We start from the raw sequence: 26505 nt of genomic DNA on the forward strand, positions 1-26505 counted from the left end.
TAACATCTTTATTTTTATTTCCTGTAAAACAGCTACTTAACAATATATTTCAATACAAAAGCTACATCATGATTAACTACTAATCAAATACTAACAAAAATTAAGTGGTTTGAATCTCCAGTAAAATGCATTTATCCATTTTCTGTTTTGCTTTCATCATCTATCTCCATTGGTATTTCTTCCTCGGCTTTTTCTTTAGAGTGTAAACTTGTAGTTTGAAGTATTAAAGTTGAATGGTCATCAGGCATACATACTGTATCTTCAATCCCTTGTGCATTATTTTCAGAACATACACCCTGACTATCAGATTCTATTACTTTCTCCATTGGTATTTCTTCTTTGGATTTTTCTTCAGAGTGTAAACTTGTAGTCTGAAGCATTGAGGTTGAATGGTCATCAGGCATAAATACTGTATCTTTAATACATTTTGCATCATGTTCCGAACATACACCCTGACTATCAGATTCTATTACTTTCTTTTTCTCTGGACTCATTTCCGCATATTGATGTTCAGATTCTATTTGATATTCAAACACTCTTTTTTGCTGATTTGATCCTTTAGTATTCTCTTCTGAATCTTCCTCTTCAACCGTTTGTTCACCAAGAAGTTTTTCTTGCTCTTCAGGTCCTATAATTTTACGTTCAGACTCGTTCACTTGCTGTCTCCTCACTTCTCCTTGAGGATCAGGATCTGATTCCTGTTTGCAACTTTCTTCTTCTACTTCTTGTGTTGAACTAACCACTTCTACTGAATCACTTACCAGATCATTGTCTAATACTTCTTCAACCACACCCACGTCAGTTATCATATCTACCATCATCAAGTCTTGCGAACTTTCATGCTTTGAAGACTCTTTATTTGGAGAATGTGATTGTTCTTCTACTTCTAGGTCCATTTTCTCACATAGGCCAGAATCTTTTGCATCTAAAATTTTACTTGATGAAACATCAACATTTTTTTCGATGACTGATTCAGGGGTTTCGGAGGACGAGATTTTAGCCTCCGAGTTGACTCTGAGCTGAGTTGGTTCACTAGTTTCACTAGAAGTGGTGTCTAAGTTTTGGTTATTGAGTGGTTGGTTAGTTTCATCGAGTGATGTTTCATTAATTATTTCAGAAACTTGTTTAACAATTTCTTTGGATGAAGTTATAGTGTTTTCGTCAAAAACTGATTTTGGCAAATCATTACAAGGTGCCTCAAAACTTTGTTCAATGAAAGGTTTGGCAGTAATTTGATTTAAGTCAGTGGGATTGGAGTGAGCCTCTGCTAACGCTAAAATGTCACTAACTGTTCTTGATAGTTCTAAGTCATCAACAGAATCCGATTTTCCAGAACCAATGCCAGTAGGTTTTAGAATGTCTTTGATTAAGAGTTCTTCTGAATCGACATCACTCACAAATGCAACTCTGTCGTTGTGAGATTCTTGAGTTTCATTTGCCTGGTTTTCTTTCAGAGCCAACTGAAACCAAATTTGACAAAGATAAAACTAACATGCTATCAAACCAAATTAACTTAACTTAAATAACAGCAATAACTTTTATGCACCAAAATGTGTCACAAGTTTTAAGCCTAAATTATGACTGCATCTTAATGTTGCATGCTCCTAATTTTCAATGCTGCAAGATTAGCCCCCCCCCTTACACCCTTAAAATTAATAATAATTTACTTTTATAAGTAAAAAGACATTATTATGCACTATTGGCACTAACTATAAACTTGTTTAAATAAATTGTTTACCAAACAAAGTTGAAATTATACTCTTCAGTTAAAATAAATATTTCACTTTTATGCCAAATACATTTTTAAGTAATGACGCGATTCCAAAATATTTTAATAGTAAAATTTTGTCTGTGATTCACAATTCATATTGATAACGTCTTCCTATATTCTTTCAATGAATGGTTTTTCATTCATTCCAATTTCAAGAGATTCGTCAATAGAAAATATATTTCATGACCCAAAGATAGAAGAATTTATTCCAGTTATTCAGGCAGTAATGGCAGTATTTAAATTTTTTAACTGAAATAACTTGGTATTTCAATTGCAGAAGACATCTGCAAAGTTTGTCAAGTAAACACTCATGTTACTGCTAATGCGGGAGATAATGAAAATTTTGCCACAATCTCAGAGCTTAGCTCACCCTCTTTACTTTTTCAATTTCGCTCTCTTTTAAAACTAGGGATTTGGTTCAAAGGAATAGAATTTAGCTAGCTAATAGAATTTCTGATGATTTCTGATGATTTCCACAGGCTAATAGATAACAAAAGGGGTCACGCAACAAAACAATATTGCATCCTGGCATAGGACTTTTACAGTGGAGAGCTTTAAATTGCAAGAATTAAGCTAACTTACCGTTCCTAATTCACCACGAGTGGGTAGAACAGTGTGATAGACACAAGTAGCATTTTCAAACACATTCAAGGTGGGTTCCTTACAGATATGGTCATCTCTCTTGACCCCACACGACCTGAACAGCACTTGATGTGTGTCCTACAACATTAACATTTAACATTGATGATGATTTTAAACTTGTTCACATGCAATAGTTGTTCGACATTTTTAGGAAGGAATCTCTCGCAATTGTACAAGTAGGAAGCTAATGCTCAAACGCTTATGCAAGTATAGCCCAGAACTAGAACTATGGAGATAGTTGGGTCCCATGTATGGTTCATCAGATTCCAGAAAGGAGAAAGACTGTAGATTCAGAGTACCCTGCCCCCCCCCTCACCCGAAACACTCATCAAATCTTGATAGTATTTATCTAGGTAATAGTTTTTCCCTGGATTTTACAATATTGACTCTTGAATACTGATGTAGACATCCCAACTAACTGGATTGCCCATATGGGTTGATATCAGTTTGGTAATTAAAAAACAATTCTAGATCCTTTACCATTAGGTAATATTTATCAATGCTGTGAAATAGATACACTATAGACAGTAATGAGATAAGGGCTGGACAGCAAAAAAAGTAACATTACGACTTCACTCCTGTTTGGGTTGAATCTAGATTTCACAGACTTACCTCCAAGATGTGTTTACGGCAATACTTGGTGACAGGAAGTGTCTTGGCTCCACACTTCACTCCACCTTCAGTAAAAGCACACTTTCCTTTGTGGGAAGTTCGCAGTTGATGCCCTTCAGTCACCTAGAAATTAAATCAAGACCTTTTGAAAAGTTTAACATTTCACCAAAGGAATTATTTTTAATGACATTTAACAAAAATTGTCAAAATTGGTGCTACCGAGGTACCCCAGGATGTATTTTATAACTATAGGTAGTCTATATACTTAATTTAATACAATAAAAAAAATTATATAAAAATGAATAACACTTCCATTATCCTTAAAATAATGGCCACTTTCAGATGACACTCATAAATCCAACACAGCCAAAGACCTAAAGATGTCAGAATAATGAGTGTCAACTAAATACAAAGTTATTTTCAGTAAATTAAAAATTTGTGAAAGTCCTTTAGATGTTAACTATACAAACAAAAGAAATATACATACCTGAGCCCTCAACTCCAAAGCCTTTTTGTGCAGAATTGCTTCTACACCGTGGTGTTTATGGTAACGATTTAAAGCTTTGAGTTTCTGATACAACTTCTGTTCTTTAGCCGTCTGTTTCTCTTGGTCATGGATGCTACCTGAGAACATATTTTACTACAGTTGTCAAACAAAGTGGCATTTTGGTCACTAGAATTAGTTTTGCAATGTTGCTTTGTTCAGTTGTCATCCAGAGTGAGAAAAAGTAGTGGGTTAAGTAAACTATTTTATCTTAAGCCAAGTTTACACGACTCAGCTCTCAGTTAGTGTATTATGAAATATTGTGTCGTACTGTAACTCACTGTCAACTTGTTTCGACCAAGTTTCGTCATATTTACTAACTAAAAACGCATTAGAACAGCTTATAAGTATTGAGAAGTTATTTACAAAACACAGATCACACAGATGTTGATTGTTGACATACATCAGGCGACGTCATCTGGGGAAATCTCTTCCACCACGAGAAAAAAACACTAACAAAGGCAGTCAAACCTCTTGCTACATGAAGCCCAGACAATGCTGATTCGATTGGTGTGTCATTTGTGGCTTTTGGAAAGAAACAGTTAGATGACGTCCAATATATCGGACCGCGGCGGCCAAAGGGTTAAAAATACTTAAAAGAACACTATTTACTGTTAATAGTTTCCAAGCATGACTCCCCATTTTATCTCAAAATGTCTTAGTATAACTTTAAAACATACCATGATGGAAATACTCACACACAAAACAACAGACCTCAGTAAAATTTAAAATGTTCTATTTCTTAACATTATTTTTAAATATAAATAAAAGCAGACCTACATAATAACACAAATTAGAAGCACGAGGTTATATTTATTCTGCAGTAAACACACACTACGAGCTTAACACGCAGCAAAACTAGTTTTTGCCTTTCTCTTTCTATTTTGTGCCTACAGTATAGAATATGCCTATTCTTTCTATTTTGTGCCTACAGTGTAGAATATGCCTATTTCAAACTGATTGAAAAAGTGGGAGTGATTTGAATAACATAATGCGTATTGGCCACACAAAGCTCTAATAGAAATTAACTTACATAGTGTTTCTTTTTCTTTTTTCAGGGTGTGCAAATATCTTCTTCTTTTCTCCTTCAATAGGTGATGGAGCCGTCTGAACTGGTCAATGTATAGAGACTGCAGTCTTAACATTTTGTCCTTGATAATGATAGTCACTTCTTCAGCAGTGTAGGTTCCAGCATGCCTGATAAGGAGAAGCATTAATTAGTTTCACTTTTCACTTTGTCTGTTATTTTTATGTAATTTGTAATAATGAATTCAAAACAAAAAGATAAATGGATTTTTGAGCTTTTACAGACAGCAAAGAATCTTAATCAATTGAATAGCAGCTTTTAAATTGTTACAATGTTTGTTTTTATTATCTTTTATGTTACCCTACCTTGCCGCAGCAGGTTTATGTTGAATAGTGGCGACTATGATTTATTTTATTTGTTTATATTGTATTGTTGGTAATTAAGAGTTTATATTGTTTAAGGATTATTGTATTAATTGTTTATGAACGATCAGTAAAATAGAACTTTCAGAATTTTTTTCAGAAAGGATCTATAATCATGTATCTTTACTTGTGGGATAGTCTAGGACATGTTAAGAAAAGTAAATTGGGCTGAGATATGAAAAAAAAAATAATCTTTAACCAAAAATATCTGGTAATCCAACCAAAGGCCCTAAAGAGTTCAGATCTTCCCACATAAAAAGGGGGTCAGATTGTAAATCCTGAAACATACTTTTTACTCGGCAGGGATGGAAAATGTCCGCATTAAGCGTTAAAAGTTAGCTCTATTGTTGGCTAGGCATCCCTTACTTGAGTGGGTCTTCGTTCTGACTATCCACACTCTCTGCGTCAGACGACTCCTGATCTTGCGCTCTCCACACACTGTCCAGCATGGCCATCTCTCCGTCACTATCCGACTCACTGACGTACTCCAACACTTGGTTGACTTTGTTGTTCACCTTGCTCGCATCTATGTCCACTAAACACACACAAAATTGAGCTGAAGGCCAAAAAAACAAATACCCAATCTTTACATCAGCTGGTATATTTAAAACAGCTTGTAGAAACACTGCGGCAGTATTTCCATTAGAAAATGACTGGATCACAGACGGCCTGTGGGGCAGAGCAGGGGTAATTTTGACACTACTGATATTTTTCCCACCGTCCTTGGGCGTTACGCTATAAATGGATCCCCAACAGCAATGCTACCTTTTGCCTAGCTCGAGATATTTCATAGGGACCGATTCCCTAACGGAATTAAATATATAGATAGATACCTTACTTCATCAATTGATCTTGTGTTAGAATTATACTACTATAGTTTTAAGCCTTAATCACATGCCTAAAAGCATGACTGGTGTCTCAGTCCTAAGTAGTAGGAAGTGGATATGACAAGATTGAATACTTACCAAATGGATCAACAACTTTGGATTGTATTTCTGCCAAATCTCCTCCTCCAACTTCCTTCTTAACAGCAGGTTGTTCTGGAGGCACATAATGTCCCAGGGTGGCAAACAACGTTTCCTGAGTTTTAGGAGGGGCATGGCGACATGAAGCTCTTGTTTTCTGAAGTTGAGTTTTCCTATTATGTGGCCCACAAAACCTAAACCAGAGAAGAGGGTACAGATTAAAACATTGATGGATACCAGGATAAGCCAGAAAACTTATCAGTGAAAACGTAGCGCCTGTTTTATATGCTTTTTATGTCCGGTAATACTTTATGATTTTTGTTCTCTTTTTTAAGCTACATTTTCATGTAACAATACCGGAAGACATTCAATAGTTTATAAGTGGACTATTCTTTAACTTTAGTCACGATTTTAAGTTGTACAATGCACTTAAGTTATTTGAAAAATATCACAGACTTTATTCATAGCTTAAACTGTTTAGATAGCTTTAAAAGTTTAGGATGATAAGTCTATAAGGAACTTTTAAGCTATGTTTGATCTATGGAAAAGTTAATCTAATATCTGACACAAAAATATTAATCAACATGATTAGAGCAGAATTTTTTTGGAAAAACTGATTTATACAATGGAACCTCAATCCAATTGCATGTCCAATGTAATGTGATTACCGTTGTTTAAAATATACTGTAGCACCCATTTATACTGAAGTCACTGTGGCACATGTAAAGGCCACAACTACTCTCAACACAAAAATTGACTCCTGCCTTTAGGTTAGGACATGGTTAGGGGGTTATAACAGTGTTTTTATTTATTTACTTAGGCTACGGGTGCACCATTTTTACAGGAAAATACATAATTTTTTTGTGACAAATAAAGGCGGTTGCACACTGGCGTCCGCGGACGATAAAATAATAATAAAATGATAAAATGATGAATGCGGCGATAAAATGATTCGGATGGATGCCCTTCACATTGCGAGCTACGTTTCAAACGTCCACTCATGTTTGTCAACAAATACATTTATGTTAGTTGAAATGTTTATACACATTGTTTACTGTCCCAATGATGTTTATTTCTTAACTCAAGTCTTGTAAGTAAAAACGTGTTAGTAAAAAAACTAAATAAAAATGTGGTAAAATAAGTGCAAAAATCACCACCATTTTTTAATAGTAAGAGACGGAAACTTGACACTCCACAAAAAAAGTACCTGTTAGTCCTTACTTACTACTGAGTTTGAAGTTGGTACTTCAACTGGTTTTAAAGTTATTAGAACTTATGTACACAAAAGTACCGACAGACGGTAAATGAAGCGAGATAGGACCTTTGTCCACAGGATCGTTTTTTGCTTATTTTGACCCAATAAACCATGTTATGAAGTTTGGCAAATGACTTTACAGACACCTTGTATAATCCATTTTGGTCATGCATGTTGGCCATTCAACAATAAATAATTAAATATGAAAATAATATATATAAATGGTGCATAAATTATCATTTTTATAATACTGTATACACCAGACTGAGGTGAGTGACAGATGCTGCACTGCGCTACAAGTTTTTTGGTGCTCAGTGTGCATGCGCAAGGCTTGGACGTCCGCGGACGTTTTAGAAAAATGCTCCCGGAGCGAATCCACCATTCATCCACGGACGAATTTCTGCATCCGCGGATGGACGCTACGTTTCAATGCGTGGTGTGAACGGTCCCATCTGATAATTTTTGTTTGCAGCGATTTATTTTTGCATCTGTCCGCGGACGAAGAAATCGTCTGTGGACGCCAGTGTGAAACCGCCTTAACTAATACAGTACATAAGTAGTAGACAACAAGTTTTCAAGAACAATAAATAATATAGAAAACCTCAAAATAATGATTCAATATAAATAACTAGCAAATAAAATAGATTTTAAGAAACAAGAACAAAATAACAACAGAGAACAAAAATGATAGCAACACAATAAATACCATGCAACATGAGTGTTTGTGTTATATTTTGGGAAGTGAAGTGATAGATTTTTAACAAAAGCATTATGCTATATCGCAAAACAAAACTGACAAAGAAGGTAATACAGTAGACTCCCTATTATCCGGACTCCTTGGGACCGAGGCCAGTCCGGATAACTGGTTTTCTGGTTAACCAACGTCCCCAAAAACTCGTTATGTAACCTAAATATTTTATTTAGACTTGTGATCACTGGTCTCAAATCTTTCCCACGAGAACAGTCATTTCAGTACAGCCCAGTACAGCCGATCTAGTCCAGTTAAACCAACGTGCAGATAAGAATTGTCCGGTGAAAGAGATGTCATTACCGCTGAGCGTTGTCTGGTTAAAAGGTGTCCGGATAAGAGGGAGTCTACTGTAGACTTCAAAGCAATAGTTACCTAGCAAAAAATTTGATCTGATTTTTAAAAAATCAGTATTAACTTTGGCCCTTCAGCACAAAAATCTAGGTAATGTCATGGGATCTCTATTAAAACATTTGCTACCGATCCCCACATGTATGCGACGCTGCAGTATGCTGCGCCACGCACCGAGGTACACATTTTAATATTACACATAGACTGGGTGTCAGTTAGTTATCAGTACACGCAGACCACAGTCCAGTGTTGCAGCAAAGTAAAAACAGTTTTGCCAACTATCAAATTACGTCACTAATCATCATATCTACAGAACAAGACCCTGCAGATATGCAGCACATATGCGACAGACATCCCTGTAGACCACTGCAGAGAATTCATGGCCTTAAAATAGACCTTTACGAAGATATAGGCATAAGCTTTTTAATAACGTCATGTTGTATGTTGTTTTTTCTGAATCACTGTGATATAATATACCTATATAAGGTTACATTACCTTAATCGCCAAGTGATCCATGTAGGCCAAAAATAGGATTACGTATGTTTCGACGTCAATGCGTCATTGTCAAATCTTACAAAAACTTGTCTAAACCATAAGGGTCACGTCATAGTCTTTCCGACACACACACATACAAAACACAATTTTTGTCCGTTATTGTGTTTTGTACGTGTGTGTCGGAAAGACTATGACGTGACCCTTATGGTTTAGACAAGTTTTTGTAAGATTTGACAATGACGCACTGACGTCGAAACATACGTAATCCTATTTTTGGACTACATGGATCACTTGGCGATTAAGGTAATGTAACCTCATATATATTATTTTTAATAACATTGTCACACCCACGCAAATATGCGACATAAGTCTGTTTTAATGTGAATAGCAGTTGCATAAAAGAGGTCGCAGTCTATGAGTAGAAACCGGTGTCAAAATTTGTTACGTACCCACAACTCTATTTTTTACAATTACACGTCTACGTTCGAGAAGTTTGGTTTTTTTTTTTAACAGAGGGCCAGGCTTACAGGTTACCATGGAATTGCATCGCAGCTAGAACAGCTTATTGTGCACCCTCGTTCACAGGTCCTCATTCTCCGTCAAATCCCAGGTCCTTGGTGAACCGTGAGAGCCTCTTGACTATGGTGACCTGTTCTTCCCTTTGATCTCCCATCAATAGGCCAAGGGATCTCATACGCAGACCTTGCAGGGCTGGGCACCTAAATATACCTTCACAGCTTTCACAAGGTCTCTGGCTGGGGCAAGCCGTAGCGAGATTTCCCTGAAAGGACTCAGCTCCTGAACTTGCTTGACCAGCCAATCCTTTGTGGCTGCGTCAGCACAGCCTCCACCTTTCTTCCTGGAGGCTTCATTAGAGTCAGCTTTGGGGGTACCACCCTTGCCCTGCTTTTTCCCAGCATCCTAGTTCCCGGAGGAACTGGCATTGCAGGCAGCAGAGTTAGGGTGCTTAGCAACCCACACCAGCCTCCTCTCACTTCTGGATAGCACCTTTTCGCCTTTGGCTAAAGCATCCGCTATCCTCCGTCTTTGCAACTCACCCCTGGAAAGTTGTTTTTGTACGAGGGATCTCATACGCAGACCTTGTAGGGTTGGGCACATAAATATACCTTCACAGCTTTCAAAAGGTCTCTGGCTGGGGCAAGCCATAGCGAGATTTCCCTGAAAGGTCTCAGCTCTTGAACTTGCTTGACCAGTCAATCCTTTGTGGCTGTGTCAGCACAGCCTCCACCTTTCTTCCTGGAGGCTTCATTAGAGTCAGCTTTGGGGGTACCACCCTTGCTCTGCTTTTTCCCAGCATCCTAGTTCCCGGAGGAACTGGCTTTGCAGGCAGCAGAGTTAGGGTGCTTGGCAGCCCACACCAGCCTCCTCTCACTTCTGGATAGCACCTTTTCGCCTTGGCTAAAGCATCCGCTATCCTCCATCTTTGCAACTCACCCCTGGAAAGTCGTTTTTCGTTCCTTTCCGGTTTCTGCGAGCTTGTCGTCATCGTCAGATTTCAGTAGACCTTCCTCCTCCATTTGGGTCGGACTGTCTACATTGTTCTCACGAATACCGGGTATTTAAGTCCACCTCCCCAGTGACCCGATTAGAGAGGTAAGGGGTGTGTACGACTGGGTTACCCCTGGTTCCCAGAAGGCTCCGTTAAGACACTGAATATTAGGCCCCCAGTGCCACAAGACTCTTGGCACGGATCGCATTACACCTTAGTCTAGGGCCCCCCTCACTTGGTTCTGTAGGTGGACCAACACCCAGTGGCAGAAGGTAGAGGTTTGGTTGGTTAGGTTAGGTTAGGTTAGATGACACTGTTCTAACCTAACCTAACCAATCAAACTTCTCAAACAGCCATTTCTAGGTATTTACGACGGCATTGTTGTCGGTCTGATCTTATCTGGCTGGGAGAGACATTGCTGCTTTTTGTTCACCTCAATAGACTCGTGAGTTTTAACCATGTGTGTGATTTTTTCCTTCAATTTATATGGTGTGTAATTAAAACCCTACTGGTACTATAAAGAAAGTGTGTCTTTATCTTTATTTAACACCTACACTTCCTAACAATTTGTTATAGAAGTACAGTACTTGTAAAAAATAGAGTTGTGGGCACTGTTGTAAAGTAAATTTATGTTACATATTTAACCAGAAGATTTGTTATTTGTAATGATTTAAGGTTTGCGTATACTGACCACCTTAGAACAAGTCACTTGAAAAGCGAGGAAGAAGAGTACGATATCACTGTACAATTTCCAAGAGAAATCTATTCACGTCCTAAAGAGATAACGTTACAACATGACGATGCAGCAAAATCTCCATCATCACATACCTGGGCCCTGTTTCATAAAGATACTAGTCTAGTAATTACTAGTCTAGTAAATACTAGTCCCGTATTTACCTGTCCTACTAATTTGTGTTTCATAAACGTTTTTATACCGCTAGTATATACTAGTGAATTTTACTAGTCAGATGACCCAAACTACTAGTCACGTGACCAACTTTACAAGGTGAACTCTCAAAACAAATTTCTAACCTCAATCACGGGTTTTCTGACGCTTCATAAAGCGTTTTAATTTTGTTTTCATTTGATACAAAAAGTAAATAGTTGTAGAAACGCAGTGTTTTGTTTTAATTAATAACTATATAGACAGATAAGTAAAACAATCACATATTATTTATCAAAACGCTATTATTTATGTTCATCAATGAGCCCGCCGACGCGCCGGCGCAGCGTCGCCGCAAACAATCACGGTCATTGTAGTAGTAGCCGGTTGTAGGCCTAGTTGCGGCGCTCAACAGTAACAGTTGGGTGGAAATTGATCTGTTGCTGCCACATTCGCTGTGATTTGTATAGTTTTTGTTTTATTTCGACATATAAAATTAAGCTTGCTATGAGTAAAGAAAAGAAGGCTCAAATTTTTAATGTAATTAAATCGTCTAAGGACATTTTGTTTGGAACGTTTTCAAGTACCCTAACCTATGTTTTCAAATATTCGAATGCATAAGAATATTTGGGTTAAAAACCATTCAGTGATATTCTTATTTCGAGTCTACAAACCATGAATAATAAGCCTAAACGTTTATTGATGTAACAAAAAATTGAAACGCCGTTACAAGCAATGGAGAAGTAGGTTTTCAAGTATAGTAAAACATGGCATTGGCCCTATGGCTGGGCGTAGTTCAGAGGGAGAGTTTTCGCTTCTCATGTGGCGGGTCCCTGGTTCAAATCCGCACCACTCACTATACTTTTTATTCCATTAATTAAACTTTTACATGTTTTTACATTAAAATAACAGCTCTAATCAACATCAATTTTTTTTTATTACTTTGAATAACAAATTCAGAATACCAAAATGGATTAAAAGTAATGTTTTAATGATAAACAGTTCAGTCCAACGCCCAAAAATAAAATATAGGCCTACAAAATTGTTAGTACATCACAGGGTTTTAGCTATTTAGGGAAGCAAATAATAAGTACCTCAAAAATACAATGCAACTCCCCTTTAAAATTGTCTTACTATTATTTCCTATTAAAATGTCTTTAAAAAAAACCGAGAGCCTTGGGTGTAAAATAATCTGATTAATGTCGCAATGAAGGATACATTTTTGTATGCAATACGGTATGCGGTTTTAATTTGGTTTCTCTCAAAGCTTAAAAATCTTTTCTTTGTGATAGCAAGATAGTTGATATAACTATGGAATTTAACTCAAGTAAAATTAGACTAAAATTTCACAGAAATTGATAACTTATAATTTTAATTAGTTCTAATAGGGCGATTATACATACATTATAAAATTCAATTTCACTCATTTTGCAAGCCACATTTATTCATTGTAATTTATATATAATAATTATTTATATAGATTATCATTTTAGCACCCACAGATCTATTTTTATCTTAAATTGAAACGTGAGTCAATTCGCACTTGCAAAAAAGAACTTAATAGCCTAATTCATTTTTTTAAATGATGTGAGTAATGAAATAAGTGAGTGGAAATAACTCTCTTTCCGAAAATACTAGTATACTTCAAATAATACGGGTGTAGAGAGGTTGTTAGAAAATGGCAAGTATTTACCAGTGTAATTTACAAGAGTAAAACTTTATGAAACACATTGCTGTCTACACTAGTAAAAACCACTAGTAATACTAGTCCCTACCCTAGTAACTAGTATTTTACACTAGTAGGTTTTTGAAACGTAGACTTGTAAAATACACTAGTATTACTAGTCCAGGGACTAGTAAATACTAGACTAGTATTTTTATGAAACAGGGCCCAGACCAATATCTCCTAAATGTTCATCAAACAAATATCCCTCTTACTACAAACAATTGCACACTATCAGATGCTGTCATTCGACGCTGTCAAAGAACCTGCAGAATGCCAGCAAAATTAGATCTATAAACAAATTCCTTCCTTTGTCTCAATACAGTAGAACTCCAATTATCCGAACTCCAATTAACCGAATCTCCAATTATCCGAATCGCTTATTTCAACAATTTTAAAAACGTAAAGCTACAGTAATAAGTTTTGCAAAATATCAAAGAATTGTTATTAAACACATTTAGCCAATTTTGGACTTCAATGGAACACTATTGACTTAATAACATGTATAGAACACTTGTACTATGAGCATTGTAAACTGTAAAAATGTTCTTATTTAAATTATTATTAATTAAAAGTTCACTTAGTACCGAAAATGAGGATTTTTCTTTAAAATTCCCGGAATTCCGGTAAAACTCCGATTATCCGAATTTTTGATTATCCGAATGGGGTCTGGCCCCTATTGATTCGGATAATCGGAGTTCTACTGTATATACATATTTTTTTTTATTTTACGTTGGAAGGAGTTGTTGTAAAGTTAATTTATGTTACATATGTATAACCATAAGATTTGTTATTTGTTATGATTTAATTTAGAAGGCATAAGGAGATGCTTACCAACAATAGATGATGAACATTATTGGAGTTTGGGTTTGAGTAACTTTAAGATCGTTCCTGTAATTTTATCAGTTAATAAATTATCCATTATTAATTTACTTAGACTTTTTCATGCTATAATAGGCACGTAACAGATATTGACCGAAACACTCCAATTGCAAAATGGTCAATGGTCCATATAAATTAAAAATGTTGTACTATTGCGGTAGCAAACGTGTTAAAAAACCTAAATTAAAATAAAATCACTCTTGTATGCAATACTAACCATGTGTCTTTTCGTTCTTGTCGCAGAGCAGGTTTGCCGCATATTTTACCACTGACCGTGTAAAGATACATACACGGTCGGTAAGGTGAATTATTATCTTCCAAGATGTGTTTCAAGCAGTAGTCATAACCTTCTAGACACATAAGATTACATTTTCTGTGAGAATATTTACATAGTCCTTGACGTTTAGGTTTCTTTACCACACGCTCAGGTAAAAAGTTTGTACTTTTCTTTTTAGAGGACTGGGTGGCCGATTTTGGTGTGCGAAACATTCTGAAAACAAAACAAGAGTATTACGGTATCTAATTTAGTATAAAAAGGACTTTGTTCAGTAAATGCCATAGAGCCTAGCTAGTTGGATTGAACAAAACAAGAGTATTACGGTATCTAATTTAGTATAAAAAGGACTTTGTTCAGTAAATGCCATAGAGCCTAGCTAGTTGGATTGCTGAGTTTCGTTTTTAACAATAGCTACACATTGATGTCCCAATCTTGTAAGTATATCTGACATCATCAAACAAACAAACAAAAACAATTGCTAGGCTATACCAAATCGAACTAAAGATGAGTTTCCTAGCATTCATGTCCATTGATACATTTTAACTACGGTACCATTTGATAACTTTAAACTTAAAACACAATTTATAAGCCTATTGCTTGAAATTCCTTTTGAGAGTAAATTATCATTAACCGGCACCCAATCAAATACTGTATAATGTTTAACATATCTTACAGCAGCTAGAACTTTTGACTTTCACCTGGATAGCCAAGTAGGCCTAGTTACATTACCGGTACAGTACTGTAAAAGGCCTTCTTGAAAAGAGTCGTGGCAAAAAAACAATATCGAACTTAGCCAAACTCATTACTTTACAATTGATTTACCAAATAACTTCTTGATCAGCATTGTACGTGTTATTAAATTTACGTAAAGTAAATAAAAGAAACGTCTTACAACACTTAAAAAATATATTTACGCTTAGGCCTATACTGTTACTCACAAGACGGTAAATATACAAAAAAGATGGTCCCAAGATATGTGGTTTTTGAAGCGGTTCACGAAGTTGGTTCACAGTCGGTCCAGTGTAAATCTATCACAATCGTTACAATTGATTTTATAGATGCCCTAAGCGTCAAATTTGTTACAATCTTCTATTTTTGGATGCAGTATTTTACTCATGGTGTTCTGAGTCCTGTAGGCTATTGAAACTTACCATCTTTTTTTGTATATTTACCGTGTTGTGAGTAACAGTATAAGCGTAAAAAGGTGTTTTAAGTGTTACAAGACGTTTCTTTTATTTACTTTCCGTAAAGATTTACATAATCGACAATCAAAAATTGCATCCAGTACGGTAATACAGACCCATTGAAGGTTCTCTACAGAACTGTTCCTAAATGAGTGTTCTTAAATAATTAGGAATATGTTAAATTAGCATACTGGTTATTAAAGCTACCATAAGGGTTCTTTTACTGTTTGGATTGGGATTAGGTTAAGTAATATATTATCGGAATTATACAGGCCTAGGCCTAATCAGAATTTTATCCCCCTGGAACATTACCCCCTGAGCAAACCTGACGTCACAAACCATGAGGTAAAATTCCGGGCGTGAACTTTTGAGTTGCCCAACATCAGATCAATACATTAAAAGTGGAATTTGACTTAGGCTATATTTTCATGCGGTTGAGAATTAAATCAGAACAAATCAAAGATAAAACCTAGATTGTACGGGCTGTAATTTCACCCCCTGAATTTTACCCCCTTAACCCTAGCAGTGGCCAACCGTCGTCTGGTGACAGTTTGACGTTGATGCTTAGAATGGCCAGCCGTCGTCTGGTGACGGTATGGGCCGAAATTATTTTAACAGTAAAAAAACACTTATAATCAACTCAGATGAGAATAATATATATACCATTTGAAAGATCACATTCTGAACTTTCGTTTTATTACATAAACAAACCCTGTAGCAGGTATATATATAACAATGTCACGACGATTAGAAATCAAATGAATTTTTGGCGCGGCACGACTTTAGCAGCCGACCCTTGGGAACTGGCAAAACACGTCTTGTTTGGCATTATCCTGCTCGGGTAATTTTCGTCTTGGGATGTTGCGGGTGGTACCACTGGATAGCCATTGATTTTATCTTCATTGTGGTAGTGATATTTTAGAAATAAATATTGATTGGACAACCGGTACGATTTCATGAAAACAGCTGTTTTTGAAATTTATAACAAATGGCCAACCGTCGTCAGGTGACTGTATGGAAAATACAAATTACATACAGGGTAAGTTATATTACTAGTCATATAATATGTCATTTTGAAGAGGAAGAAATGTAGCTTGTGATAGTGGCAGCCCTGCGCTCAGGGTTATTTTCGGTTTCTCTCACTAAGACGACGAAAGTGTGTCACTACTGTCAAGATTTCATACACAAAGTGCCTTGTATTTGCCATTGCGTGTTGTTGCCGGTGAGTTTTCGCTCTCGTTTTATCCGCAATTGATAACTAAATTTGTTGTTATTTCGTATTTTTGAGAAATGTGTATATAACAGTAATCTTCATGTGTTTTATTATGCATGAATATTTACTGAATAGTGTCAAATTGTGTTTATAAAAGGTTGTATTTTTCTTTTGGTTGTATTTTGAGGTTTTCCGTTTATTTATATTATTATGCCCCTAGCATGTAAAAACAAAAATTTTTACCCAACATGTTATACATTTTTATGTAGGTAATTGAATAGGCCTACACTACAAGATGATTATGTTGGTTTGAAGTAAAAACATTTGGTACAAAAGTTGTATACTAAATACTATGATTTTTTTCTCACAAAATCGCTAGAATAGGCTACAAAAACATTATTTTATTTATAAATAAAAAATATTTTTACCATGAACTTGATGACTTTTTTTTATTCCTTACTTCATTAGCTTTACAAACATGTATATATCATTATTAGTATATACACATATATTATATAACTTTTTACAACACAAACTAACACTGTACGGTTTTTAATTTTTTCAGTTCTCCGTTTGTTATATTTCGCCCCATAAACTTATAAAAAAAATATTTTCCTAACATGTTATATTTTTCTATGTAGGGAATTAGATTGTCTACAAAATAGGCTGTATAATGAATTTCCCATAAAAAATCTGTAGAAAAAAAATACCGAGGCCGCTTTTGAAATTTCAAAAAAAAAATCAATTTTTTTTTTTTTTTTCACTTTGCCGAAAAATACAGTATCTAAATCATTATTATATTACTATTTCTAGAGTCTCCTGTTCTTTCCGAACAAAATAATTATGAGGTTGGCTAGGTTTACTTGTAGGCCTACGGTTGAATTTTTACGAATTTTCAAAAAAAGGTCGGCAAAATCGCCCAAATGGGTTGGTCATTCCCCACTTCTAACATTGGCCACTGCTAGGGTTAATGAGGTCAGCTGAAAATGTAATCTGCGGCCCAGATTTTTACCCTCTGGCCAGATATAGAAATCAGTGCTCGAGAATAATCCATTCTCTTTTAAATATAAATTGATTTTCCACGGTCGTATAGTAAATCGTTTAAGAAATGTTTAACCCAATTATCATTCAAATAGGCTAGACCCAGTTTGTTTACATACATATTAACTAACAGTTGGCCCCAAAAGTCGAATCCCGAAACTCGATGTCAAAATTAAACATCGAAACCTGTTTCTTTAGCACCTGAGATTACAAATAAATTAAGATAAGTATAGGCTACTTAATTATCTGTTTTTAAAATTTTTAGGCCTACTATTGTCAATCAAACCTGAAATCAGAAAATTAAATAATCTCACAACTCCTATATTTGCACAGGGGGAAAATTCCAAAGGGGTAGCCTAAAAATCCAGGAGAAAAATGCTGGGAGGGACGGGGGGGTATTAAAAAATTGGAAGGGAAAAAACCGGGAGTAAAATTTCTGGGGATAAAATTCCGGGGGGTATAATCTGGGCCTTACATCTACAGTTGCCTGAACGCTAGTTATATGGACAAGGGGTAAAATTCACAATTTATCACGCTCTGTCTATTTTCATTTGACTCTCAAATCTGCCACCGGGTGAAATTCCGCCTGCAAACAAACTTAGAGCGCTCAGGTTACCACGTCACAACATCTAAACACCTAATCTAACCGGGTCTAACTTCAAAACATTTACAGCCACGAATCTGCATAAGTTAAAGCCCAACTTGCCAAAGTAAATAAAGCCTAGTAAATAAAGTAAGTAAAGCCCAGTTTGTCATTTTAAGCCCTTATTAACTTATGACCCTCCTGTGTTCCTGGTATAGGCTATGACCATGCTACTGACTTGAGCGTTAAGGTGTCCTTTACCTCGTGACCATATTGGTAATAGGCTACTGTGTGCGGCCGTATTTTTCCGCAAAACGGAAAAAACAGTGCCGTTTATTGATTTTTAGAAGGGGTAACTTAGGGACTAGCCTACTTATTGGTGAGTTATTGACAGGTTCACAAGTACTTAAGTTAACCCTAGCAGTGGCCGATCGTCGTCTGGTGACGATCTGACGTTGATGCTTAGAATGGCCAAAGTCGTCTAGTGACGATGTGGGCCGAAATTTTTTTAGCGGTAAAAAAAACACGTATAGTCAACTCAGATGAGAATAATATACATATATACCATTCGAAAGATCACATTCTGAACTTTCATTTTATTACATAAACAAACCCTGTAGCAGGTAGACTATATAACAATGTCACGACGATTAGAAATCAAATGAATTTTTGGCGCGGCACGACTTTTGCAGCCGACACTTGGGAACTGGCAAAACACGTCTTGTTTGGCATTACCCTGCTCGGGTAATTTTCGTCGTGGGATGTTGCGGATGGTACCACTGAATAGCCATTGATTTTATCTTCATTGTGGTAGTAATATTTAGAACAAAATATTGATTGCACAACCGGTACGATTTTATGAAAACAGCTGTTTTTGAAATTTTTAACAAATGGCCAATGATTGTCAGGTGACGATGTGGAAAATACGAATTACATACAGTGTAATTTATTATTACTAGTCATATAGTATGTCATTTTGAAGAGGAAGAAATATAGATTCAGAGAGTGGCAGCCCTACACTCAGGGTTATTTCTGTATGCTCGCATGTAGACGACGGAAGTGAGTCATTACTGCTACAGTCTGTCAGCTGTCTTGTATTCGCCATTGTTTGTCTGTGTTGTTGCCGGTAATAGTGTTCGTTCTCGTGTTATCCGCGATTTATTACTAAATACGTTATTAGTTCGTAATGTTAGTGTTAGTGAAGTTTGTGTGTGTGTATAACAGTAATCTTCATGCATAAATATTACTGAATTGTGTGAAATAGTGTTCATAAAAGGTTGTATTTCGTTAGCATCATGTCCTAAAATGACGATTCTGACATTCAGAGATTGTTGTACGAGACGGACCTTAGTTCGCCATGCTATATATGCTATATAATGACATACCCAAGGTGTTATACATTTTTATAAAGGTAAATGAATACACTACAACATGTTTATAATGGTTTGAGGGTAAAAAATTTTGTAAAAAAGTTATAGCCTATACTAAATACTGTATTTTGTTAGCATCATGTCCAAAAATGACGATTCTGACATTCAGAGGTGCTATATATGCTATATAATGATTTACCCAAGGTGCAGTGTTTCCACACGACCAAAAAAAATAATCCCGCTTACTGGATCGAGAAATCCCGTTTTATCCCGCTTTTAAATTGTGAAAAATCCCGTTTTATCCCGCATGATTTTTTTTTTTTACAATACGTAGTATTGTACTTGACGTATCGTGTTTATAAAGTTGTTTAAACATCACTATCATATTTTGCTACAGTATTTAATCAATTTGAGTTAGTTTTTCTCTAGAATTAAGTAGAAAAAAATAAAAATACTCGTCACAGCCGAAAATCCCGTTTTATCCCGCATCCCGTTTTAATCCCGCTCAAGGGCTAAAAATCCCGTTTTCGGGATAATAATCCCGCGAATGGAAACACTGCCAAGGTGTTATACATTTTTATAAAGGTAAATGAATACACTAACAACATGTTTATATTGGTTTGGGTGTAAAAAATTTTGTAAAAAAATTATATAGGCTACTGTACACTCCATTTTCTTGAAATGCGCAAAAAATTCAAAACGTTCTCTTTATTACCTTTATTACCTTTATTACCTCCTCTTCGTCTCTGACCAGCCAGGGCCGGATAGACAGCGTCAAACTTTTATAAAATAAAAACTTTCTTTAATAAAACATATATTTAAAACTTAAGCTTTAGATGGCGGTGGGTGGTCAAGAGTTGGTGCTTCCTCAAAATACTCGTCAACTGAGTAGAACGGGTTTTGCAGGAGGAGCTCCTTGATTCTTTCCTTGAATATTTTCGGCTCTAGCTCTCTCAGGTGGAGTGGCAGGGCATTAAACATATGTACAGCAACTGCAGGGAAGCTATCTCTTGTCAGGGACAGTCTATACCGCTGGGTATTGAGCTTCTGTGCTCCTCTAATGTTGTAAGAGTGGAGCTGGCCTCGGAGTTCAAAATTGCTCAGGTTGGTTTTAATGTGTACAACACAGGCAAGGATGTACTGGTTATAGACTGTGAAGACGTTTAACAGTTTAAAAAGGGGTCTGCATGGCTTCCGCCTCCTACTATTTGTGATTACTCGTAATGCCTGTTTCTGCAAGCGGAGCACACGACTGCTGTCGGCAGCATGTCCCCACAGTTGGATGCCATAGGCCACGTGGCTATGAAAAAGCGAAAAATAGACTGTCAACAGGTACTGCGCAGTTATCAGGTGTTTCAGTTTTCTCAAGAGGAAGATCACTCTACTCAGTCTTACGCAAACAGAATTTATATGAGGGCCCCACTGTAACTTGGAGTCCAGGACGAAGCCAAGAAGTTTGACAGGAGGGTCAGGAGATGGAGATGATCTGCTTAGGGTGAGCAGAAGCCTTTGTGTTTTATCTTCGTTGAGCTTCAAGTTATTTATGAGGAACCAGTCTTTAGCCTCTTGGAATAGAAGTTCTGAACAAGCGACCGCCTCAGTAGGATCTTGCCCCCTGCCCAGCAGGGTTGTATCGTCCGCAAAGAGTAGAGTATCTCTATCCCAACCTAGGTCGTTCATCAGTATCAGGAAGAGAGTGGGGCCAACTATTGAGCCCTGCGGAACTCCGAACTTCACATCGGCTGGGGAGGACAGTGCGCCCTGCACTGCTACCATCTGACTTCTACCTTCTAAGTAGGATTTAAAGGTCTGGAGGGCAACTCCGCCAACTCCATAATAGCCGAGCTTCTCAAGCAATATGTCGTGGGAGACAATGTCGAAGGCTTTTGACAGGTCGCAAAGGACCAGAGCCATTGACTGTCTATTTTCAAAGGAGTCCAAAACCTCACTAATCAAGGAGACGAGGGCTGTTGTTGTAGATCTCGACTTCCGAAACCCGTGTTGGGATGCTGTAAAGTAGTGATTTACTTCAAAATGGTCGACAATCTGTCTCTGTACAATCTTCTCCACAATCTTCCCTACAGTCGGGATTATTGAGATTGGCCGATAACTTGAGGTAAGGTTTGCGTCCCCCTTTTTGAAAACAGGTATAGTCCTTGAGATTTTAAGGCAGTCTGGAAAAAGTCCCACCCGCAGACACCTGTTTATCACTTCAGACAGAGGCAGTGATATTTCATTTATAACAGACTTGAGAATCCAAGGTGAGATTCCGTAGATATCTGGACTTCTTGAGTTGGAGAAAGATTTAACTATTTTAATTACTTCCTCTTGCGTAGTAGGATTCCATTCCTCCAAAGGGGTCAGGGGCTGCACCTGGACTCTGATTTCTCCGCTTCGGTTTCCAGCGGCTTTTCTGCTCAGTTCTTCAGTTATGTCTTTAACTGAGTTGACAAAGAACTGGTTGTAGTCATCTGGACTAGAAAGTTTGTTGACTACTTCATTTTTCTTCCTCGAGTCATTTATCACTGACCATGCTGCCTTACATTGGTTTAGTGAACTCTGGATGTGTACTACAGTTGCCCTTTTTTTGGCCTCATTTACCTGACATTTATAATTACGCTTCGTTTTCAGATACAGAGAGTAAAGTTTGTCCCTTGCATTAGGAGATTGCTCGGCCTTATATCTATCAAAGATCAGTTTTGTAAAAGCTCTGACCCTGCCCAGCTCAGGTGTATACCAGTCCTTGGCAATGCATGCGTTACCCCTACTTCTTTGCTTTGGCTGCGATTTAGGCTTGGCTTTATTTAAGAGCGGAAAAAAGAAATTGAACACTTCCAGCAGTTTACTGTGAAAAGCTTGAAAAGAGGACGCTGGGTCTGGGTCGTCCAGGACCAGAGCCCAGTCTATTTTACTTAAGGCTTCCTTAAACTGAGGCAGCAGTTGGTCACTCACATTTCTCTTATAAAATACATAATTGTCATGCCATGGTATAGAAGATAAATTACTCACCAAAGCTGTCTTCTTTACACTCATCAGCACTGGCAGATGGTCGGCAATCAGCGCAAAAGGTACCTCCACACTATAATCCCAGACATCGAGGTTTGAGGCAATCGAGTCTATACATCTATCTCCTCTGGTGGGCACACGATTTGTGATGAACAAACCCTGTCCACGAAGTACGGTTTCCAGGTCCTCGGATAGTGCTGAGGGCATGTTCAAGGCAATATTTAAGTCACCACCTAGCACAATGTCACCACTTTGTCTATTTATGGAGCTGAGGCATTTATCTAGGGTATCAAGAAAAATATCTATGTCGCCGCTTGGTGGCCTATAAATGGATACAATGACCAAATTGTGATCCAGCAATTCCACACCACATACTTCAATATGCATCTCAAAACAAAATTGAGTTAGGTCAAGTGGTTTAAAATTTATATCTTGTTTAATGTACATCATCACACCACCATGGATATGATTCTTTCTATAATAACCAGTAGCATAAGTCATGTTCTGAATTTCCCTGTAAAATTCTACTTCATTTAATACTAACCAGTGTTCACTTATACCTAGTACATCAAGTGATTTATCCTCAGCGAACAGAGATATTAGGTTTAGTTTATTTCGCAAGCACTGGACATTGACAAAAGCTAGATTGAGGTTAGGCCTAGGCCTAGATGGTTGTGGAGTAGATAGGGATGAGATGTGGTTTACTGGTAACAGTCTGGTTTGATCTGCGTGGGCCTGTGATTGGACCTCTGTCTTCTGAATAAAAAACGCTTTAGCGTGAGGTGTTGCGGCCAAAGCGAACTATCAAGCAGAGTTGCCTTCTGTTCAAAAAGTACCCCTAATTTAAAACTACAATTTAAGCCCTTACTTTCTAGTTTTTCTACCACACAGTCTACTTCAGGGAAAGATCTCTTAATAAAATCACTTACTTCTTTTTCTGATGTTCCTCCTTTCACTCTACCTAGATGTAGCCATGCTCTCCTTTCACCACTGGAGAGTCCTACGTTCTTGGTTTCACTTGTTCCAACTATAGGCTTGGAGTACGTCCGGTTTTCAACTTTTTTAGTAGGTTTCCTTCCCTCCTCCAGAGCTGACTTATACGATTTCTTGACTTCCTTAACTTCAGTTTGGCAATTTTGAGCTGCTTTAGGCCTAGGTTTTCCAGTCTCAGTAGTAGGCCTATCGGTTTCTGGTAAGTCGTGTCTTCTTTCAACGCCGTTTCTGGCGCCTCGTCCACGTCTATTGCGCTTTACTTCATTCCAATACTCCTCAGATTGCTCCAAACCCGCCACACCTTCGGTAGGATCTTTATTTGATAGGCAAACACCACGACCTGATTTTGTTTGTTGGTTCAATTCATGAACTTCTGAGTTTACAGCAGGACTAGTGGCTTCTAGGCGTATTTCTAAACCGAGAGAGGTTATGTCATTGACAGATGCAGTTTCGTTACTATGTTGTTGAATGTTTGTAGAGTCTGAGCATTGAGTCAGACTTATGTTTGGTTGATTAGGCCTACTCGATGTTGATCTGTCAATTTGATGATCCTCCACCGGTTCGATTTGCAGACAGCTAACCTGTTGTCCTAACCTAGCATTTTCGTCAATCAGTCTATCAACTTTCTCACTTAGTTTTTTATTATCACTAAGTATATTGTTAACTTTTCCCACCAGTAAGTTGATTGTTTTACTGATATTGGTTAGATCTGTAGCTTGGCAGTCCGAATCAAATATACAGTACACCTTTTCCAAACACGCAGCACAGAACCAATGTACAGATGACGATAGTTTATTTATTTGCGTATACTCCTTTGAACTAATATTCACACAGTTTATATGAAACCACTTTTTACAGAAAGCTTCACACTGTAGTCCTTTGTCAGTTTCTTGAACGACTATATTACATTTATTACAAAACTCAGAACCGGCACACGAGTTAACCGTATCCACCGCCATGTTCAATCCGGTGGTTGATACATAATCATTGATACATAATCATAGGTGAAAATAACTTTTTACCATCATACTTAGATGACTTTTTTGGATTCCTTACTTCATTAGCTTTACAAATATGTAGGCTACATATCATCAGCCTACATAATGTTTCACAACACAAAGAAACACTGTAGGCCTAGGCTATAGTTTACACTTATTTGCGGTTTTGCGGTTATTGTATTATTATGTCCCTATTACGTACCTACAAAAAAATATATCTAACATGTTACATTTTTATGTAGGTAGGCCTAATTGAATACACTACAAGATTATTATGTTGGTTTGAAGTAAAAAAATTTGGTACAAAAGTTGTATACTAAATAGGTAACTGTGAATTTTTTTTCTCGAGAAATCGCTACCTATAATATAAAAACATTATTTTATATAGGCCTACGTATGTTTATAGGTAAAAAATTATTTTTACCATAAACTTTATGACTTTTTTTGATTCCTTACTTTATTAGCTTTACAAACATGTAGGCCTATATATCATTATTAGTATACACATATACTAAGTTAAGTATAGAACTTTTTACAACATAAACTAACACTGTAAGGTTTTCAATTTTTTCGGTTCTCCGTTTGTCATTATATTTTTCGCCCCAAAAACTTATTAAAAAAAATATTTTCCTAACATGTTATATAGGCCTATTTCTATGTAGGGAATTAGATTGTCTACAAAATGTATATAATGAATTTCCCATAATAAATCCGTAGAAAAAAAAATACCGAGGCCGCTTTTGAAATTTCAAAAACAAAATTCAAATTTTTTTTATTTTTTTCACTTTACCGATAAAATAGGCCTACACTGTCTAAATCATTATGATATTACTATTTCTAGATTCTTCTGTTCTTTCCGAACAAAATGAATATGAGGTTGGCTAGGTTTACTTGTACGGTTGAATTTTCACGAATTTTCAAAAAAAGGTCTGCAAAATCGCCAAAATGGGTTGGCCATTCCCCACTTCTAACATTGGCCACTGCTAGGGTTAAGTTATATCCTGGAACAAAATAATGATCCTGTTTGTTACGGTTAAAGAGTAGGCGGGTACAGTTTCTTAACTGGGCTATGCTAATATCGATTGAAACTATCGAATTGGAAATATTGATTAATAATCGATATTTTTAAATATATCTTTTATAAAAACTATCATAACCTAACCTAACCAACCAAACTTGCTGATGGTGAAAAAATCGCAAGGTTTACTAATCGAATCAATAGTTTCAATCAATATTAGCATAGCCCAGTTAAGAAACTGTACCCGAGTAGGCCTAGCCTTAGCCTAAAAATAACTTAGGCTAGGCCTATGTGTCAAAATGTATAAACACGCAATGCAGCCGTTGATAATAATCACCTTTGAGTTAATCTTCCTTTATGAAATTTTACTTCAACGGCAATTAGGCTAAGTTAGGTCTAGCTTACTAGACTATCGTGAAAGCGAAGCTGTTTCCATCTCATCATAACAACCAAAACCAACCAGTTCACTGACACCCATTCTTAATCTCACTAAGTTAGGCCTATTATTAAGTTAGGCCGTGGTTAGGCCTAGTTTTTCGTTTCGAACCTCGGTCCGCACTCCGCCAACACCGAACACCACTGATTGAATAATGAAAATAATTATTACTGACTGACTAATCTAAAACAGACAGATTCAATAAACACTACAACACGTTGATTGAACTTAAAAATAAAACTTTACAGGACTCGGTCAGCAGTCGGGCTCAAGACAAGACAGGTCGACTCGACAGGTCCACCAACAACAACCACCGTCCAAGTCCACCATTATTATTTATAAATTTTACTTTTTCTTCTTCTTTTGTGGTTTGCTTTAATAAAGCTGGCTTGATTTGATGATCATGTAGCGGCATTATTTCATCAATACAATTTTCCTGGGCTTTTTCAAAATTCATGGTGCTAGGTGCTAGTTAGGAAATGATTTTTGTTTTTTATAATAATTACAATTTCCCGAGGTTCATAGCTTAAAGTTAGCGTGGTTAGATATTTTTAA

At 36.7% G+C, this 26505-nt stretch overlaps 1 protein-coding gene across 1 annotated transcript; it reads right to left on the reverse strand.

Annotated features, from left to right (window-relative positions):
* On the reverse strand, nt 1-25945 carry LOC128990398 (uncharacterized). The gene is made up of 9 exons (XM_054412747.1): nt 25852-25945; nt 14049-14321; nt 5984-6177; nt 5385-5553; nt 4603-4766; nt 3513-3649; nt 3026-3148; nt 2354-2491; nt 1-1460 (listed from the first exon to the last, which is right to left on the reverse strand). Exons 2-9 carry the CDS (start codon nt 14318-14320, stop codon nt 132-134), a joined length of 2526 nt encoding a protein of 841 aa, XP_054268722.1. The 5' UTR covers nt 14321; nt 25852-25945; the 3' UTR covers nt 1-131.
* Nucleotides 25946-26505: the final 560 nt, after the last annotated feature.

This window comes from Macrosteles quadrilineatus, unplaced genomic scaffold (genome assembly GCF_028750875.1).
Source record: "Macrosteles quadrilineatus isolate MER2022 unplaced genomic scaffold, UCM_ALF_1.0 Scaffold_3__2_contigs__length_128488019, whole genome shotgun sequence".
NCBI lineage: Eukaryota > Metazoa > Arthropoda > Insecta > Hemiptera > Cicadellidae > Macrosteles > Macrosteles quadrilineatus.

Excerpts from the sequence above, each read along its gene's own strand:
- LOC128990398 (XM_054412747.1), bottom strand. The coding sequence starts at position 14,320 with ATGTTTCGCACACCAAAATCGGCCACCCAGTCCTCTAAAAAGAAAAGT. Across the intron at positions 4,767-5,384 it reads CAGAACGAAGACCCACTCAA|GCATGCTGGAACCTACACTG; the intron begins GTAAGGGATGCC and ends TCTCCTTATCAG. Across the intron at positions 2,492-3,025 it reads GCCGTAAACACATCTTGGAG|GACACACATCAAGTGCTGTT; the intron begins GTAAGTCTGTGA and ends TTAATGTTGTAG.